Source organism: Juglans microcarpa x Juglans regia, chromosome 5D (assembly GCF_004785595.1).
Source record: "Juglans microcarpa x Juglans regia isolate MS1-56 chromosome 5D, Jm3101_v1.0, whole genome shotgun sequence".
In the NCBI taxonomy this organism is placed as follows: Eukaryota; Viridiplantae; Streptophyta; class Magnoliopsida; order Fagales; family Juglandaceae; genus Juglans; species Juglans microcarpa x Juglans regia.
This window is the reverse complement of record NC_054602.1, coordinates 5,237,854-5,258,963: the sequence shown is the minus strand read 5'-3', so window position 1 is coordinate 5,258,963 and position 21,110 is coordinate 5,237,854. Positions and strand designations below refer to the sequence as shown.

The window sequence follows — 21,110 nt, the reverse complement described above, 5'->3', positions numbered from 1 at the left end:
ACGAAGCGCACTCCCTCCCACACGACGTGACAAAAGCTTTTTCGTGTAATAAACGGTATACCGTTAATGATTTTTTATTTTTAAGATAATAAATTCAAATGTTATAACTTAGGAATAATAAAACATCTTCACAACAGCGTAAAATAGAATAAGAACATAAAATATAATAATTTGTTCTGATATATGAACTTGTTTTATGAACAAAACTTCCTAGTGTCTTTTTAAGCATCAGCCCCATGTTCTTGGCACTAAAGTCGTCCTTAAAAGCACGCACTGCAACATCGACTATCTGGGTTGTTGCCAGTTGGATGGAGCGCCCATGCTGATAAAGAGTTGATTGGCTAGGAGAAGATATTTTGTCAATCTTGCCTGGAAAAATTGCCTTGGCTCAAAACACTACGTGAAGATGTGTCCTCCTTCTGCTCACTGTTTACATTCAAAAGGCTCCTGGGACAATTTCAGCCTCCAGAGCTACTACTGTTACGTAAAAATGGGGTCTATACGGACGACAGGACCAAGTCAATATGTCTGCAAGAAGAAAACTCTTTCCCTTTCTTCTCATTTTAGGCTCCTTTTAGATGTTAAAAATGATCATAGATTATCTAAATTGCTCTGTAAATACTAATATTTTATAGATCATATTAAAATGTATTTGAATATAAATATTAAGATTTTTGTTTAAATGATCACAAATTATCTAAATTGATTTGTAAAATATTAATATTTTATAGATCATATCACAGATGGGTTTGAAACTCAATCTTTTATTGTCAGGTTTTATTCATTTTACTTACCCAAAATTAAAACAATCTCAAATTCTTATAAAGAAATTTGAAAAAATCTTAAAATCTCCAAAACAAGTTTTACAGGCATTTGTCTTATCTCGACTCTCCAATGGTCCTATTTTCTGCGGGGACGAAATCTCTCGGATGCTACGCAATCCAGCTGTAACAACATATTTGAATATGTTGGAATTGGTCTATGAAAATATATTACACGTCGGATGAAATGAAAGAGAGGCTGGAAGTTGAAAAAACGCATCAAGCCAAGTCAAGCCATTGAAATTTGTGTCACCATGATGATGATGTGAAGGATTATAGCCCTCACATTGCTAAACAACAACCACAATAACAATAACAATAATAATAATAATAATAATAATAATAATAATAATTAATTAAAAGCTATTCTATGCAGGTCAATACTCACCCTCAAGATCCTTTTTCTTTATTTATTTTTTTATGTTTTTTGTATGATGATCTTTATCTTTATTACTCGTGAACTAACTATTTATTGATAGCTTGTTCTAATGCAAGAACCGGAAACAATTAAGAGGATGTTCCATATCAACTATACAATCTATTATAAATAAATATCCTTTTCTAAGTTGTGGGCAACTGAATTGTCTTCACGATATAAATATATATATATATGTATGTGTGTGTGTGTATATGACTGAACTGACACTCAACATATTTAGTCATACTAGCTGAAATATCTGAAATGAATATCTCAAAATAACTATCATTTTGCCACCTCTGATGAACTTTATTTACCACTTTTTAAGGTCACCTTCTAATATTAATTTGCTCATGCCCAGCTTAAGACCAAAGTTGATTGCTCCGAGTGCAGCTGTGGCCTCTGCTAGAAGTGGATCAGGAAAATATGCATGTTTCTTCCTCAAAATAGTCAAAAAGTTGCCTTCCTCATCTCTAACAACAACACTTATCCCTATTTTACACTGACTTGTATCAACTGTCACATTTCAGTTGATCTTACAGAAATCTTGAGGTAGACACTCCCATGTAACTCTCATTGTGTTTGTAGATGATGTCTGATTAACATCTCTTGAGTCCATAGCAGAAATATCAAACATCATTTGATTCACTCTGTGTACACACAATATTTGGATCAATGAGTATGTTCTTAAAAACAGATTCATTCATTCTCCACCATAAATTCCAGAGAATTAAAGATAGTTCAATCATCTCTTCCTTGTTTAGCTTTTTGAACATGTCTTGCAACAAGTTCTTAACACTTTTGTATGACAATTGACTTTCCTAAATTTTCCTGGAACATTGATCCTGAATATCAGTAGCTGAAGCACATTCCCAAAGTACGTGTTTTGTAGTTTCTGGTTCTAATAGACACATTAGGCAAATGGGGCCTTCCAAAATTTTCCTTTTGTGAAGATTGAATTTGGTAGGCAGAATATTCTTACATGCTCTCCACAATAAGTTCTTGGTTGCTGGTGGTATGACAAGCTTCCACAATCTGGTTCATTCTTCTCGAGAGTGGGAATTATGATAGTTTTGTCCTTTTTATCTTTTTTGCAGTTCTCCTTGTAAGTGATAAGCACTTCTAATTGTAAAAACTCCTTTTGCATTGCTTCTCCAAACCAACTTGTCTTACTAACTGTTCTGACTGATTGGGATCTGAATGATTAGGTTAGCTTCATTGTTAGTGAAAACTGCTTTGATTAAGGGTATGTTGCATTCATTGGTTTCTGGTTGAATAAGAACCTCCACTTTAGCATCATCCCCCAATAAATTGTTTCCATTTTGAAGTTTGTGTAAAGTAGGTTAAGGCAACCAAGGATCTGACCAAATTCTTACTGATTTGTCATTACCAATTCTCCATATGATTCCTTCTAGAAGTAGAGCTCTAGTAGATAAAATGCTTCTCCAAATATAAGAGGGATTGCTTCTCAACTTGGCATTGAAAAAAGTAGAATGAGGAAAATGTTTAACCAACAGGACTTTTGATGCCAGAGAACTTAGATTTTTAGTAGTCCTTCAACCTTGTTTTGCTAACAAAACAAGGTTAAAGTTCTTAAAATCTCTAAAATCAAACCCTCTACCTCTTTGGACTTCCCCATTTGAGACCAACTCAGCCAGTTCATTTTCCTCTCCTGGTTAGCTTGACCCCACCAGTACCCTCTAATTAGCCTATTTAGTTGTTTTAGCAAGCCTTTAGAAAGTTTAAAAACTTTCATAGAATAAGTAAGAATGGCTTGTATAATAGATTTTATCAGGATTTCCCACCCTGCTTGTGATAAAAACTTTAGCTTCTAATTGCTCATTTTGCCTATAACTTTGTCAAGTATTTCTTTGAAATCCTTGTTTCTTGATCTGCCTATCAAAGCTGGAAGGCCAAGACATTTATCATAAGAGCTGGTAATTCTGACCCCTGCAATTCTAGTAATGTTGACCCTTGTTGAGAGCCATATGTTTTTACTAAAAAAAAAGAAATGACTTTTCTTTATTCAGTCTTTGCCATGATGCTATTTCATATTGGCCTAAAAGATGTAGCATCCTAGTCCATTACAAAGATGGAGCTTGGCATAATAATGAACTATCATCTGCAAAAAATAGATGATTTATGTGAATTTGTCCTCTGCCTAGTGGTAGACCAATTATCATCCTTACTTCTTCTGCCTTGTAGAGCATTTAACTTAGGACCTCTTAACAAAATATAAATAGATAGGGTGACAATGGATCACCCTGTCTAATGCCTCGAGATGGAGTAATGATTGGTTGTAGGGGTCTATTAATTACGATAGAGTATGAGACTGCAGTTACACAGTTTAGAATTAGGTCAATCCATCTTCTGTTGAATTACATAATTTCCATCACAATTTCAATAAAGCTCCACTCCAACTTGTCATAAGCTTTACTCATATCCAACTTTAGAGCCATGTACCTAGTTAAACTTTTCATTTTATACTACATAGAACGCAAGGTTTCAAATGCAACTACTACATTATCTTCTATTAGTCTCCCTAAAACAAATGTACTCTTAGTTGGAAAAATGATATTAGGCAATATTGTCTTCAATCTGTTGGCCAGAACCTTAGCCATTACTTTGAATAAAACAATACACAAACTAATTGGCCGACATTTTATGACACTTGCGGGATTTTTGGTTTTTGGAATTAAGACTATAAAAGTCTCATTTATAGAAATGTCTCACCTATTTGTGTTCAATGCCATTGTGGTTGTTTCACATAGATCCTTACCTATAGTATCCCAATGCTGTTGAAAAAATCCAACTGAAAAACCATATGGTCTTGGAGAACTCATGGGGTTCATGTTAAGGACAACTTCCTGTGCCTATGAGCAAACAATTTCTTCTGAAATAGTATTGTTCATCTCCTATGTGATCAGTAATGACATAGACTCCACACATTGTAGTTGACCTGAGGGATTAAAAGTAGCAAACAGATTAGTGAAGAAATCCTGAAAAGTCTGATTTATACCTTGTGGAGTAGTATGAAGATGCCTATCACCCTCACTAATGCTATTAATAGAATTAATCTTGCGCCTCTGAGAAACACAAGTGTGAAAATACTTGGTATTTTTATCCCTATTTTTGAGCTATCTTTGTTTAGATCTTTGTTTCCACTTTAACTCATCTTGCTCCAATCTCATATTCACATGTATCTGAATCTGTTTTATTTCTTTCTGATCATTCCCTATGTTCCTCTCTTGAAGTTGTTTTACCTTGCCTAGTTGAGTTTTAATATCTTCTTTGGTTTCCTTCTCTTGGTTCTTGTTCCAGTTAATTAGCTGAATTCTACAATTGTCCAGATTGTTTGAGAAGGCTGCCATTGTCTTTCCATTTCTACTATTGTCATTCCATACTCTAGTGACCATTGCTTTACAATCACTGTTAAAGCCCCAACTGAGTTCATATCTGAAGAATCTTGCTCTCCTTCTTACAGGTTGAGTCTGAGTACTCAAGTTTGTTAGAAGAGGACTTTGATTTGAAGAACATGCTGCTAATGTGGTAACAGTAATAACTTGAAAATTACTCATACATTCAGTAGTAGCAAACACTCTATCTAACCTCTCATTGGTAAATTCAGGTCATTCTCTGTTATTGGATCAAGTGTGTTTGGTGCCAATGTATCCCATGTCACTTAAGTTACCGTCTTGCAAAGCTTGTCTAAATCTCTTCATTTGAGCAAAAGGTCTATGTGGTCCCCCATGTTTCTCATGTTGATGAAGTAATTCATTAAAATCTCTTAGGCACAGTCATGGTCTATGATCCAAAGGTTGTCAAAACCTTAATAACTACCAACTACCTTCTCTTTTTGCAGTTACTAGGTTGCCATAAAACCCTGTAAGGGTCCAAGCCTTCCCAATTTGTGGATCATTAACTTTGACATATATGTGTGAATTAGTATATGATTCAACTTCTATATCAAAACCAGAATTCCACAACATGGCCAACTTTCCACTACTCATTTTACTATTCATTGTAAAACTTATGTCAAAACCTATTTTATTTATAATTATTTCAATCCTCTCCCTCGTTCTCTTGGTTTCAATGATGAAGAGTAAGTGTGGGGACTTTTGGTTCACCATAAAATGAAGTTCTTGAACTGTTCGCGACAATTCTATGTAAGACATCTCATTGTTGATGGTGGGGCTGCCCAACAGCCTCCACCATATGTTCTTGAGTTATGCTTATTTCAGGATTGAGTCCCTATTTTTGTTTTTTGGTTAAACCTTGCTGATCTTCACTATCTATCATTTCTTTATCTCTTTTTCTACCACTTGTGCCACATGTGCTAGTGTCCCCACTTTCCATCTCATATGATCTTAGTAAGTTAACAACTATTGCCCTTCTTTTCCAACTCATTGTCTTTGGTGTTAGCTCCGCATTACTCAAAGAATCGAGTCTTGAATATACAAGATTACCTGGTGAAGAGCTGAGTAACTGAGTTGCTTGAATACTCCTAGAGGAACTGCTAAGGTTGTTATTCAAATTTTCCCGAACCTTATTAGCCTTGTAGCTCTCCTCTAATAAGGCTCTCTTCTGGTCTTCAAGTTGATCAACCCGCCTTTTGTACTCCAATTCTATTTTTTGTTTCCCTTTATCAACTGACACACCAGATGTGTTATAAATCTCAATATGTTGATTGTGAGAGGGTTCCAAGGAAACCTCTTCCTGATCACCATATCGAGTGATTAGACCCCTAATGAGTTGACCCTTACCAATTCCTTAGAAATAAGACTAAGTTTTGTTTCCCCTACCTCCTACTCTTTTGTCACCATTATCCATTAAATTAATAGTCGTGACCCTCAACCATTGATCATATTGGGATTGACCAGCTCCTCTTGTATTTATTTTGCCTCTTTCCAGAGCATAAACCTTGTCTACATGTCAAATTACCCCACATTGGAAACAAAATAAAGGCAGTCTCTCATATTTGAAGTCGATCTAGCTTTGTTTGCCCTCTATTCTAATCAGTCTCCCACGAGGTAAAAGCTTTGTGATATCCATATTTACCTTGATTCTTAGATATTTTTCCCAACCAACCTCATCCCCATCCACATCTACTGTTAAGACTTCCCTTACTAAGGAGCCAATTCTTTCCCCGCCTTCAGTTGTCATGGCTGCCAACGGCATACCATGCAGTTGGATCTAAAAAGGTTCATGAGTAAAAATCACCTCACTAGGAGGAGTACTGTTGTCAAAGGCTTGAATACAGATTAAGTTTTTATCAAAGGACCATGGTCTCCCATTTATCACATGTTCTATGTCCACAGCTTTCTGAAATTCAACTAAAAGCCTAACCCCACCTCATTGAAGATTAGAGATCCTTCAGGATTCTAGATTTTAGTCATGATAGCTTTGAAAGCTTTTTTATTTAGACTCTTTTCTAGAAGAAGACATATATGTACTCTAGCATCTACACGTTTTGTTTCATCTTCTGTAAAATCAACCTATTTTTTCTCTATTTTTGTTAGGTTAAAACCTTCCCAAAACTTAACTGGTTCATTTGCCATGCCCACGTGGTTAGTAACTGTCGATCAAAGCTATGTTATTTGCAAAAACCCTACTCCGCCTCACCCTTCTAAAAAGGAAAAGACAAACACCTTATGCGTTAAGAAAATGACTATGGAATAAGAAAATTTAAAACAAGAAAAAAACAATCGTGGGAACGGAAGAGACGTGTTAAGATGTGCCAGCCTATAGACTACAACTTGTCTCTTTTCATCGTATTGGCTCAGTTTCTTTGCTTGGGGGAATGACTTAAAGTTTTTAATACTAATAGAAAAGAATTAACAAAATTCTTATTCCTTCATGACCATTGACCACCTATATTTAGTTTGAATTTTTATTTTTAAATAAAAATAAAAAATGTTATTATTCATCATTAACTTATTCTATTTAGTCATATAAATTTATAAGTCACGTTTTAATTGATTTTCTTAATATTAACTACTTAAAACACAAATCTAGTTAAAATATATTATATCAATTTTTGTATCTGAATATTTTCTTGTAAAACATACAGAAAGAAATGAGATATATCTTTATAAGAGAGGATGAGAATGTCGTAGATATAAATAATCATCACGTATGTTGTTGAAAGATACGATGTGTTAAAACATGGGAGGAACAAGAAAACTCTACGTTTACAAAGTAATTTTATTAAAATAAATATATAAATTAATATGTTTAATAATGAGATACGTTATATTTATTTAAAATAAAAAATTAATCATTTAATATATGATATTTGATTATATTAATTTATATATTTGTTTTATAGAAAGGAAAATGATATTATGTTCCTGAGTTTATCCATTCAATTTGACTGCTCAAGTATTTTATTTTATTTTTTATCTTTTTTATTTAATAATTAAAAAATTAACTATTAATATATTGGTATTAAGAGTACAATTACTGTATTGACACACCAAGCCGACATATTTGGATGGCACTAAGAGCAATCTCAATAGATTAGCTAAAGCTAACCCAATTTTTTGCTTTTGTGATATGAAAATGCCTTTGCCTATTTCATTCACATCTAATTTTTATATTGGATTGTCTATTTATTCTTTATATAATAAATTAATATTTTTTTATACTTTTAATTAATTTATTTTTTATCATATTTTACTATTATACCAATTATATATTAATTAGTAATCATATTTCAATTAAATAAATGGTTAATAATGTTCTACTAAGAAAAAAAGTGCAATGCACAACGCATATTAAAAGTAATCTTATTTTAAGATTTGATTCATCTACAGTAAAGAGTAAAGATAACTTTTATTTTACATTTATTGCAGCATAGATTAGTTCTTCACACACTTTGCAATGTTTGCATAGTACACTGCATACGGTATTTTGGCCGCAAGTATTTTTTTTTAGCTTTGGCTCATCCATTGAGATTTAGAAGTGATTTGAATTCAGAGATAAATTAAGATGTGATAAAATTATTTATAAATAATAGAATAAAAGTTGATTATTTATTATATTTTGTATAAGAATTTGAAAAAATTATTTTGAGATTTAAAAAAATTGAATTGTTTATTATATTTTGTGTGAAAATTTAAGAAAATTATAATGATGAGATGAGATGAGTTTTGAATACAAACGAGACTTTAGATTCAAGAATCACTCTAATTTATTTCCATTTATCGTTACAAATTTTTTAAATTTTTATATAGAATATAATAAATAAATTTTTTTTAAAATTTTAGATTAATAATAATATTAAAAATAATATTTTAATAATATTTTATTTAATTTTTATTTAAAATCTTTTCACCTCAATTATTACCTAAAAACGAAATTCTACTGACACCAATCAATTTTCGGTTTTAAAAATCCGTACATTTCTACTGACGTCATAAAAGAGATTTTAATTTTGTTTTCAGCGGGCTAATGAGGTCAAGAACGGTCACTTTCGGGTACAGACTACAGAGAGCAGCGTGAAATTGGAAACGCGGAGAGGAGGAGGAAAAGAAAGAGAAGACCGGGGCAGGATTGCGTCATTATTGCAGCAGTCAAGGAAGCGAGGAGCATACATGTCACTCGAGACCGTTTCTCACTGGCCCAACAACTGACCCAAGAACAGAAGAAATCAGCCTCAACAACCTCCACTCATCTGCTATATTATTATTATTTATCACTGTTATAATCATTGAAGGTTTTAATTAAGATCTTAAAGCGGCTGCAATAAGGTACTATTTATTTTTACTTTTTCTAGGAGCAGCTGAAAAATCTCGGAAACAATATGATTTTCAAGGTCTCCTCCATACTTTTGTAACCGAATCAGGAGGGATCCAATTCCAAATCCGCTGAATTGGTTTGAATTGTTCTTACTCAGTTAATGAGGTAACTGATTGCTCTTAACTACAAAGTTGAATGAGCTCGATTGTGTTGCTTTTACGTTTGAAAGTGATCTTGAATTTTTCCTGCTTTTTGTTGAAGATTGCATTTGGGTTTGCTTTGGAGCTTAGATTAACTGAGATTTTTTTTTTGGTCATAATGCACGGGAATTTGGTGTTATGTGCTGATTCGTTCAAATTTTGCTTGAATCTGCGTCTTCTTATATAGAAATCGATTAGAAGAACGCAGGATCTTGGGACTCTTAATCGTATGTCGTAGAATTTATGCTGTTTTTGGGACTTATGGCTGCTCTTAGGGACGTGTTTTTGGTTTGGATGGATGAGCAGCTTGGCATTTGATTATTATCGAAGAACAAACTTTGTTTTGTTGCCTCGGGTGGGAAGGGAGTGGTTGCAAGTGGAATGTGATCTCTTCATATTGTAATTAACGTGTAAGAGACGGCGTTTTACGATTGTCAACGTTACGAGTAGTCTCTATGTTTCCTGTTTTAATTTTTATGCGTGAGATTGAGTACATGATGGGTGCCGCCTTTCATTTATGTACCGCATATGCAAACATACTAGGATGCATCCCAACTCCCCTGATTTCCGAAACCTACATGAACAAAATTGAAAGAAAATAACCAATAGCTACTCATGATGCTTCGGGAATTTAAAATAATCAAAATGAGGTCATAAGTTGAATTTCAACGGATTTTTCTGTTCTTAATTCGAAAATCTTCTTCAAGAAAGAAAAACGAGTGTTTTTGTTAATTTCTATTGAATGAGTCATCTCTGATCCATTCAATCTTGCAGGTGCAAGGTACAACTTTACACCAAGACGATAATAGCCGCATACTTTAGTTAATTATGAGTTGTAGCTGCTTTGGGGTCTCAAAAGTCAGGCGGATAGAGAGATCTGCTCATCACGAAATAGTAGGTACGTCACTTTTTTTCGTCATATTTTCTATTCTGTTAAGTACCACAGAAATTGTTACCTGATTTGTCTGTACTATGTGTGATGCGTAATGTCTGCTCCATCGGGGAGCTTTGTGCCCATTTGCATACGAGCAATGAAACGGCGTAATACTATTTTTGACACATGAAACAGTTCGAGGATCTTTTGTGTAGTTTTGCATGGGCCACTTTATGTGTAGTGTGTACCCTTCTAACCATAAGCCGAGGGGGTGAGGCCATTGATTCTGAGCTCTACATTCAGCTCCATTGATCTAAGAACAGGTCCTAGTGTAAGTAATGGTAACCGTTATAGACTGATGGCAAACAAACTTTGAGATACATCTAATCAACTTGCCAAATTGATTCTTTAATAGATTCATGGATTTGGAATCCGTTGGACAGGAGGCATTCTTTAAGGATGGCAAATGTATGGACCTAAAATTAAAAAAAAAAAAAGTCATAAGTGGTTATAAATTGGTCAACTGATGCCTAACCCTGTTCAAAGCCAGATGCAGTTTTATATTTTCATTATCACGGGGGTTTTCTGACGACCAACTGTCTCTCTTCCAGGAAAAAATTAAAAACTTCCCTACTAATCTTTATTAATCTCTCAGAAATAAATATTTCTCTATGAGATAATCTTAGCATTGTACTACTCCAGTCTTCACCGATAATATTACACCAACTAACCTAAAGCAAAGAAGAAGAAGAAGAAGAAGAAGAAGAAGAAAACTACTATATGGTGCTCGCAGCAACTTGTGCCATGGTGTCTCCTACAATGTTTATGTTTGATCAAAAGAAGAAGTTAATATTTTCTTTTTCATTTTGAGATTTTGTTCCATTTTGATTGTTGTTTAATTCTCTTTGATGTCTTGTATCTCATTCATGGCATGTTTACGTTTGATCAACAGAAGAAGTTAATATTTTTTTTCCATATTGCTTGTCGTTTAATTCTCATTGATGTCTGGATCACATTTGTTCAGTTAAAGTACTAGATTGGTTGAGACTCTAAGAATGGGAGATCCTGATTTGACCTGTGAAGCTGCCTCTGATTTTTTCTTAGCTGCTTTAGACATCTCTTGGTACTAACATCTTTGTACTCATTCTGACTTCAAAAAGAATTATTCACACGTGCTGTGTTGCATCCTCATCAAAGCTTTAGAAAGGCCCTTAAATGTAAAAAGTGAAAAACTTCCAACCAGTCCATCTATTCTTCTCCAAATAACAGCCCTCCAATGAGAAAATGTCACGTATGGGTCCCATTTTATCAACATTGTAACTGTAGCACAGACTAATCTTCATGAGAACAAAATTGGATCCCGCCAGAAATCCTTCTCCTCCCCCCTTATCCAGGCGAAATCCTTGCTCCGCGGACCCTCCCCCCCCCTCCTTCTCTCGCACTGGCGTCGAGCCCTCCCCCCCACCACCTCGCACCTGCGTCGAGCCCTCCCCCACCCCTCTCGAGCTGAACCCCGGACCCCCCCCCCCTCCCCAAGGCGAACCACCCTCACCCGAGGCCCTCCTTCCCCTACCTCTCTTAAACAAGCCCTCCCCTCGCCGCTGGTGGTGTCTGATTCCTACCCTCACACAAGTGTTGACCCTCACCTTCTCTTGACGGAAACTCACAATCTATCATACTTAAGGCATCCTTGAGCTGGAGCCTTATCCAACCTCTCAGCCGGGAAGCGATTGGACTCTTCATCCTTTCAGCCGATGATCGGCCACCAGTCATGAAGGCCAATGGTGATGTTATTTCTTATGAATTGAATTTGTGATAATGGATTTTTTGATGCTCTAGTTTTTTGTTCAAAACAAATGGTGATCTAAATTGGATTTGTGGTTATTTGATGCTTGTTTGAGTCTGTGATCTGAGTTGGTTTGTGTAAAAATCCAACTTCATAGAAGCCAAAGCATTGGTTTTTTGTTGAGTGCAAATGATTATCTGATATGGAATGATTTGAAATGGGTTTGTGATTACTAAGATGCATGTTTGGGTACGACGGCGATGGACACTGCTAAGGGGATGGTGGCGATGGACACTGCTGAGGCAAATGCACTGCTGTGGACAACGGTGAAACTTGATTGTTGTAGACGACGGTGAAACTTCACGACTGTGGACTCAAAGAGGGAACAATGTGAATGTTGGGTGACGGACGATGAACAAAGACAATGAAATTTTGGAATTATCGGATGCTTTGGTTTTATGTTATTTAGTGTAGACTTACTGACGTGGCGCCCTTTGATTGGGGGCTGTTAAAGGCCCAAAACCAGCAGGACCGTTCCAAAGAGGAACCGATGTAAAAAATGATTAATTGACCTCCGTTCCTTGACTTATTGTCTTTTCATGTCTTATTGCAAAATAGGAGTCGCAGTGTGACCATGCTTTGGGTTATGACTATTTCATCTGTAGTCATTGTTGATATTTTTATGCCATCATTTTTCGCCCCCTTTCTCTTAAGATTTTTATGCATTTCTAATTTTTTTTTTTCATCTCTTTGTTTTTATGTTTGTTCATTGTCTTCCATTTGTTATGCAGAGAACTTGCATGTGAATATTAAATATTTCCGCTACAATGAATTAAGATTGGCGACAGATAATTTTCATCCAAGCAATAAGTTAGGCCGAGGGGGTTTTGGAACCGTTTACAAGGTACTAGAATTTACATATGATTTTACCTTTCAATTGTGAAAGTGAAACTTATTATCAACAATCTTCACAGGTACGCATAGAACCATTAAGACATAGAGATACTGCTGCTTGCTTACCTTTTTTATTTTTCATTTCCTATGTCATTGTAATGGTCTTTTTCCATGGCAAGTTATGAAACATGCACTTTTGAATGAAGATTAGTTTTTGGGTCTAGATCTTCAATGGCATAAGAAAGCACCTTTCCATTGGTTGGTTCAAGATTTAGTGCACCAAAAAGTTGAAACCTGATTGCTGACAACCTCAACAACTTTTTAACATTACATTTATATCAAATTGGAGTTGGTTCACAGTAAACACCTAGATCCATGAAAACTTGGGTTTTGTTATCTTGCTATGCAACTTGCTTATTGATGTCTAGGGCACATATTATAAGCTAATCAAGCTGCGTTGAAGAAAATTAGTCACTGCTGTGAATTGGTTTTTCTGACTTCTTTCTCTATCGAAGAATATAATTATAGCTCGATTTTCTTAACTTGAATGTGTTTCTGGAGTGATGACTTTGGTGAGGGAAAATATGACTTAATTTAATTAATATATGAAGGAACATGAAGATGTTTTTTGTCCATCTAGTATTCAAAATAACTGTTAATTAATGCACTGCAATTTTTCTAGGGAACCCTAAAACATGGAATAGAAGTTGCTGTGAAGACACTTTCTGCCCAGTCGAAGCAGGGATTACATGAATTTTTGACGGAGATTAATACCATATCGAATGTCAGGCATCCAAACCTTGTTGAGTTGGTAGGCTGCTGTGTTGAAGGATCCAACCGAATTTTGGTCTATGAATATGCAGAAAATAACAACCTCGATCGTGCATTATTAGGTAATTCAGATTAGTCTGCAAGATGAACTCAATGCCTTTGTACATAATGAAGGATCAAAAATGTAATTTGTTTCCTAATGTTTGTAGGTTCAAATAGTTCGAAGATCAACTTGAATTGGGAGAAAAGATCTGCTATTTGCCTGGGCACTGCTAGGGGTCTTGCATTTCTTCATGAAGAACTTGTACCACATATTGTTCATAGAGACATTAAAGCTAGTAACATACTTCTCGAGAAAGATTTTAACCCGAAAATTGGAGACTTCGGGCTGGCTAAACTTTTCCCAGATGACATCACTCACATAAGCACAAGAATTGCGGGAACAACGTATGTCATCTTTCAGATTTCTGGTTGACTGATTTCATAGTTAAAGCTATATCTTCCTTGCATCATTAAAGATTTTGCCTTTCAAAATTCCGCCCTTCCATACTTTAATGTGCATAATCTACATTTCTGTAAGACTCTTAACTTTTATCTTATTTGAATTAGATGTTTCCACATACAAGGAAAATGTGTTAGATATTTAATCTTGCATGATCATTGAAAGCAAATGCATAACTCGTCTTTGTTCTATGCAGTGGTTATTTAGCACCAGAGTATGCCTTAGGGGGTCGTTTAACTATGAAAGCTGATGTTTACAGTTTTGGAGTTCTTATACTTGAAATTGTTAGCGGCAGAAGCAGTGCAAAGGAAAACTGGGGAGGGACGGAGAAAGTTCTCTTGGAATGGGTACGGTTGTCTTCCCTTTTCCTATTTTCAAAACATTTCTCAGTACCTTTTGACATCTACTGCTCCCCTCATTAATGAATTGCCAGTGCTTCTTTCTTTTCACTTTACCCTTGGACTCGAACCCCCATATTGGATCAAGAGCTCCTATACCAAATTTTAGTGCCTAAAATGAGAAAGAAATATACATATAAAATGAGTTATATAGCATTTATTGAGCATTTTATATTGCTCGGGAGACTTAACAGCTAACAGTAAATGTTGTAAGGTTTACTTTATGTGTTAATCTCTCGTGCACTATAAATCCTAGCGTCCAAATAAGAACCTCTCATATTCACTGGGTGTGGAAACCATTTGGAGCGAAGGCCATTAGCCTCTTTGTGCCTATCCCAACAATCCTCTGAATCATAAATAGCATTACTTTTGTAAGATTTTTTCTTAGACCAAACATTTATCTTGCTGTTATGTGATTCCTCAACCATCTCCTTCCCTTTAACAACTACTATTTGCCGTTATAGGCGTGGCAGCTCTACGAGGAAGAGAGACTTTTGCAGATTGTGGATCCAGATATGCAAGAATTTCCCAAGGAAGAAGTCATTAGATACATGAAGGTAGCCTTTTTCTGCACCCAAGCAGCAGCAAGCCGAAGGCCACTGATGAGCCAGGTAGTTGACATGCTTTCGAGGAACATCCGGCTCAACGAGAAACAACTTACTGCCCCTGGCCTTTTCACAGATTCGGGGGCATCTTCCTCCAAAAAAGAGTCATCCTCCGAGAGCACCAGCTATCGGATGAGCTCAGTCCCAGTAACAATCACTCAAGTAACCCCTAGATGAAGAACGAGGTTTAATAATTCCGGGGTGGATACAACTCACCAAAAGACCACCACCAACCTGTCATAGAGTGCATGCATCTCCCATTAGTCAAAATTATTATTATTTTTGTTTACTTAGTCACATAATTGTTATACATTTTTTTGGCCTTTGGATTGGGGATTCGAGCATAATCTCTTTCACACAAACGCACGCACTATTCTTTTCAGGTCCCAGGATTGATTCAAGTGGGAGGTCTGCGATTGCGTGGATAGCCTACAGTACAATTGTGCAGTATTTCATGTCATCGTTCATGTAGACATATTGTTATATGAGCAGAACAGTGAATTTGTTAACACGCGCTCTCTCTCTCTCTCTCTCTCGTGTATGCATGCCAGGAAACTGTCTCATCTTATGTGCACAAAATTCGCCGCCGTTTGCTTCAGTACAATTATTCTGTCTAGCTTGTAACATTTTCAACGTAGAACAAAGTGGTAACGTATGGTCATCATGATGCACATGTGACCTTTGCATAACATGCTCTTACCATCAAAACAAGTCTTCTCACAGAACGATCAACAGAACAAAAAGGTACCACAATTAGTTTTTGGGCTACATATGTATACCTGCAAGCTAGATCGATCCTCACAAAAGATAAAAAATCAAGGTACACATATGATAAACTTCATAAATGCCCTGCAAACAATGACCATTTTAAATATCCATCATAACACGTGCAACAAAGCAGAGCAAAAATGGGGGGGGGGGGGGGGGTCCTTCCAGTCGAAGCTGAATAAAAATGGACACAAGTATTATACACATGCTTATTCTCCGTGAGCAAACACACTGTAAGATGGCTAGTATTAAGATTTTAGAATCAGGGAATAAATTTTACAGGTTCAAAAAGAGAGCAAGATAGGTGGAGAAAAAACAGATATATAAAGAAAGACGCATGAAACAAAACACGTCATGTTTCTATGGCTATGCTGCAGACGGTTCCTCAGCGTTAGCAATAACTTGTTTGGAATCGTGTGAAGTACTGTTAGAGTTGGCATCTTTGGTCGGCAAAGCGGGCTCTCCTGCTGCAGATCCACTTGCATTTGATGCCGCATCTTTTTCATTTTTGGCATCTTTTCCTCCCTTCCCGTCTTTTCCATCCTTAGCAGGAGCAGGTGGAGGGGTAACCATGTGGGGAGGAGGAGTGTGCTTTAGCTTCACCAGTATTTGGCGCATCCTGGAAAGATCAGTGGGTTTCCCAGGCTTTGGGCCCTGAACAACTGTGATTGAGGGCTTCTTGTCCTGATCTTTCTTACCTCTCTTCTTCTCAATGTTAGGGACCTCATAAGGAATGAGATCCGCTATTGCTTTCCAGTACTGTTTGTCTGCCTCTTTATGAAACTTCTCTTGATTAGCCAAGGATAACTGCACCAGGGAAAAATTCAAGCATTAAAGCAGACTATAACCATAGTAGAAAATAGGGTGCGGCTATGTTAGCATTTCAACATTTTACCTTCTCCCTTTCTCTGTTGTTAGCCTTGTTAGTCTCAACATTGACCTTCCTTTTCTCATAAAAAGCTTGCATATACTCCTCAGCCTCTATGATAATCTGGATTCTCATTTCTTTCTCCCTCTTCTCCTTCTCCTCAAGCTGAATGGCATTTTGACTGCACCAGAAAATTCACAGTTCGTCCTTTCTTATATTTAATTGGCAGATAATTCCAACATAATTCAGAAAGATAAAAAAAAAAAAAAAAAGTTTCTTCACATTTATAATTATCAAACAACACAGAAGTGTTCCTTACTAGAAAAACCAGATCAATCAAGTGTTATACCAGACATTTGAATTGCCTAAAATTAATCCCTGTTCTTTCCAGCTATGCCAGGACCTGCCTGTATGATAAGTTAACTAAACTTGAATCTCACCGCATGTACAATGTGTGGGTGGAAATCACATATATGTGATCAAGCCCAGTAGTATGGCATGATGCACCTGTAGCAAACCCAAATTTGGTCACCGTGCAGTGATCAGCAACGCTTCTAACTAAAGACACAATATGCTGATGTTATAAACTTTGACCATCCTTATCTTTTTTTCTTTTGACCAACAATGGAAGTACCAAGACCCACAAACTCTTGAACAAGTGATAGCGTCACTGTTACTCTTCTCTATCTAAGTGATTATTTAAAGATCTTCGGTGACAATTCCTCTTCTTTCTCTTTCTAAGGCAGAATCCTGTCCACTCTAACATGCATGACATCTCAGGACCTCCCTGCATGAGACCAATGCTGCTCATCCATTGCAATCAAAGCACTCCCATAACATCTAAGCAAAATTTTTATCATTGAATTGAGGAAAAAGTTTGCCTACAGTCAGCAGAGCCTTAATCGTAACTGGTTAAAATCGGCTAAACATGAACCTAAGCTATACCTTCTCCCCCCACCCTCCTTTCTTTTTCCTTCCCTTTGGCTAAGGCCTAAAGTAATCCAAGAATTAACATTGAATCCATCTCTTGATCACTGCTGCTATTGCACAATTAAAGTTCCAACATCTGGCTTCAAGAGTACTTCCCACACAACATCCTGGGAATCTTCATCTATTAACAATAACTAAAATTCCCCAGAAGGCCTAGGTAATATGTAGCATACCAGAGCAGCACAGTCCATATGCCCCCCATGGATCGAGGTACTGAAGAGGTTAATGGAATGAATATGATCATGTAAAGTTGCAACCTTCGAAACACCAGGGACCACTTGTATTTCCACTCCTATACTAAAGAACCACATAATCACATCAATTTATGACATGAGCTACAATAATGAGTCATTCTCTACAGCGATATGTGCCACAAGTCCATGAAACATGATCCTCCAATGCAATAAATACTATCTGATAGGATGGTAAGGATTCAAGAATCATTAACTGGTTAAAAGCAGATATGTGAGGAATCCTTAACTACAGGAATTAAAACCATGGGGTCCCAATGAATGAGATTTGATCCTCGAGATTCCTCAGCATTATATGTTTTTTAATAAGTAAAATACGGATCTAACTGCACAGAGAGAGAAAATAAATCTATGTGGCACACAGATAGCCTAGATGCACAGTTACGTACAAAAACTATGCGTGTCCATGCAAGCATGCCATAAGACTCTGTGACGTCTTCAGGATCATAATGAATTAAGCCATCAACTAAGAAAACTTAATTCTACATCCAGATAATACAGACATTAAGCTGCACTTAACTAAAAGTGAACCAACTTCATTTACTATAATTCATAAACAAGATCAGAAAAAATAAGTTTCTATACATAATTCTCCAAAAAGCACAACTTCGCAGACACAATAAGAGTACCGTTCGATGCAACAGTTTCAACTAAACAACCAAGCAAAGAAAGTAAAAAATTGAAATTAACTATGAAAGAAAATCGAAAGAAATACAGATCTATGAACACTGCAACAAAATCCAAATTAGATCTGAAAGTTATCACATCAAAGAAATCAAATCTCAAAGAATTTTGATAGATAAGTAAGAAATCAACACATTAGAATCCTCACCGCCTCCATTCACGAAGAGCAAACCCTTCCTCGGGCTCCATCTCAGTAGGCGGTGGGAGCACGGGCCCATCCGAGACAAAAACGTCGTCATCAGCGCCGTTTTCACCTACACCGTAACCATTTCCGTTCTCCGCATGGATCTGATCGAACGGAGACTGGGAGTAGCTAACGTTTGGATCATCAAATCCAAAGATCACCGGAGAGTCAGAGGCGTGGTCGACGGCGATGTCACCGTCCGCAGGGAACCCTCCGGAGAAGTCTCCTGTGGCAGCTGGGAAGCTGGAGTAGGATCCGGATCCGTAACCGCCGCCAGTGAAGTTCTCCTCGTCGTCGTCAACGAAATGACGATCAGAAGAGTTCACGTTCATCTCCTCACCATCGATGCCGTACGCGTCGAAGGAAGACATCTCTCTCGAAATGCTACTTTGCCTGTATCGCACCCTCTCTCTGTAAAACGTACGATTTTTTTTTTTTTTTAGCCTCAGACAGCTTCGCGAACTCAGCTTCAGCTTTATATAGATCTCGAGCGCTTGGTTTTATTGATACTAAAACGACGTCGTTCTCCACTCTTTCTTTCAGCTTTTCCCTTTTGTTTTTATATAATTAATCGGTTTAGACGAAGACACATCAGTAACCAAGTAGAGAGTTATCCTCCTTTTCCTTTATCCAGTTTTTGGCACAACATAATGCATTTTTGCAAAACATAAATATCCAAAATTATATGAATAGAAATTGTATTTTTTTTTTTATTTAGCAAATTAGTCAAGACAGTTTAGTGTTTTTTTTTTCCCAAAATAAGCAAATCGTTAAGATAGTTTACAAATGATTCAAATGAATGAGAGTTATTCCGGCTAGGAATTATATTGCTTATGTAATAAGTAACAAGTATTGGCCGTATAATTAATTAATCACAATAACAAGGATGAAGGAAAACTGTGATAAAAAGGGACACATATGACCTAGATTGCAAATCCTTTAAAATTGGTAAACCCTCAAACTAAAACTGACCAAAGTTCACATAAAGATCAAGAGGGAACTAAGGAATTAGAAGTGCAATATGGAAGACAATGGTCTATGATCTTAGAAGAGATAACATGTCAAAGCCCACGAGAATGAGAGACAATTAAAAGGTGCTGCGATGGTGTCTATACTTAAGAGAAAAACAATTCTTGAGCATATTGCTTGTGGTATAATCTGGCCCAAATATAGTAAGTAATAAGTAACTCTCGGTTCAGCCTATTGTGGTTGCAACTTGAAGCCTTATCAACATAGAAATAAAAATGAACCTCTCCAAAAGTCACGGACAGCGAAACAACAACAAAGAGGTGAAAAATCTTATCAAGGTATAAGGGAAGGGCCTGCAAAGAGCAAAACCAAGTACAGGCACAAATATGTGAAATGCTATTTGGCATGCAAAATACCATCCATCATGGTTCCATATTTATTTTAATCACACAAAATTATTTTCATATATTTTAATGGGTCATCTTTTTTTCCCACCAACAAGAGCTAAGCTAAGCATAGTTGAGACGTACAAAGAACAAGATTTTGCTTAAAATAACAGACAAATAAACATGGTACGATTTTCAACATTTACTTCAAACATGCATGGACTCAAGTATTAATCATCTAACCTTTAACATATAAATATATAACATAAAAGTAACTTTGGGCATTAAGTGAATGTGTGTCATACAAATAGCAGGAGAGAGAGAGGTATTACAGAGGGAGGGAGGAGTTGGGCAGTAACACTGGGCACAGAGGGAGGGGCGACGGTGAAGCGGGACCCAGAGCAGAGGATGGGTGGCGGCGACGCGGCACCCAGAGCAGAGGAGGGGCGACGACGGGCTTTGAAGGTAGAAGACACCGAACAATAGAGATGAAACCCAGGCCACTGCTAAAGAGACGAAACCCAGGGCTGCAGATTTTGAATGGGAGAGGAAGTTGAAGAGAAGAGGGGGGCTCTGAAGGTAGAAGACACCGAAATGGCAGACGCGGGAATTCAAATGGGTTTTGAGAAAATGTAGGTTGTCTTTTCAAAACGCACATTTTGAGACAAAAAAAAAAACAAAATACAAAAAAAAAAAAAAAAAATACACGTAATGTGTGCAACAGCTGATGCGTGGACAGTGGCTACTTGTAGTTTTACTTGAGATAAGTAGGAAAAAAAGAAGAAGAATACAAATCAAGGATACTGGGGCATATTTTCAATTTTTGGATGGGAGCTCCTACATAGTATCTATTGTAGTGGATGCACATAATATATTCATTATGTAAATACTTTTGATCTATGTATTTTTTTTTTTCATTAGACGGTTTCTCTTATCTCTCTCATCCCTCCCATCATCTCTCTCATCCTCTCTCTCTCTCTCCTCGACTCTCTCTCATCAGA

General features: G+C 36.5%; 2 protein-coding genes across 3 annotated transcripts; one reads left to right on the top strand and one right to left on the bottom strand.

The window, feature by feature from the left end:
* Positions 1 to 8,691: 8,691 nt before the first annotated feature.
* On the top strand, positions 8,692 to 15,514 carry LOC121266318 (cold-responsive protein kinase 1-like). Of its 2 annotated transcripts, XM_041170110.1 has the most exons (8): positions 8,692 to 9,144; positions 9,535 to 9,589; positions 9,954 to 10,077; positions 12,631 to 12,743; positions 13,416 to 13,626; positions 13,714 to 13,951; positions 14,203 to 14,353; positions 14,869 to 15,514. In XM_041170110.1, exons 3-8 carry the CDS (start codon positions 10,008 to 10,010, stop codon positions 15,184 to 15,186), a joined length of 1,101 nt encoding a protein of 366 aa, XP_041026044.1. In that variant the 5' UTR covers positions 8,692 to 9,144; positions 9,535 to 9,589; positions 9,954 to 10,007; the 3' UTR covers positions 15,187 to 15,514. The 2 variants fall into 2 exon arrangements, with proteins under 2 accessions (XP_041026044.1, XP_041026043.1); XM_041170109.1 differs by lacking the exon at positions 9,535 to 9,589 and having other exon boundaries at positions 8,693 to 9,144.
* A 438-nt stretch (positions 15,515 to 15,952) lies between these two features.
* LOC121266319 (clathrin light chain 2-like) lies at positions 15,953 to 19,218 on the bottom strand. The gene is made up of 3 exons (XM_041170111.1): positions 18,719 to 19,218; positions 16,673 to 16,826; positions 15,953 to 16,584 (listed from the first exon to the last, which is right to left on the bottom strand). Exons 1-3 carry the CDS (start codon positions 19,123 to 19,125, stop codon positions 16,144 to 16,146), a joined length of 1,002 nt encoding a protein of 333 aa, XP_041026045.1. The 5' UTR covers positions 19,126 to 19,218; the 3' UTR covers positions 15,953 to 16,143.
* Between the last annotated feature and the right edge of the window lie 1,892 nt (positions 19,219 to 21,110).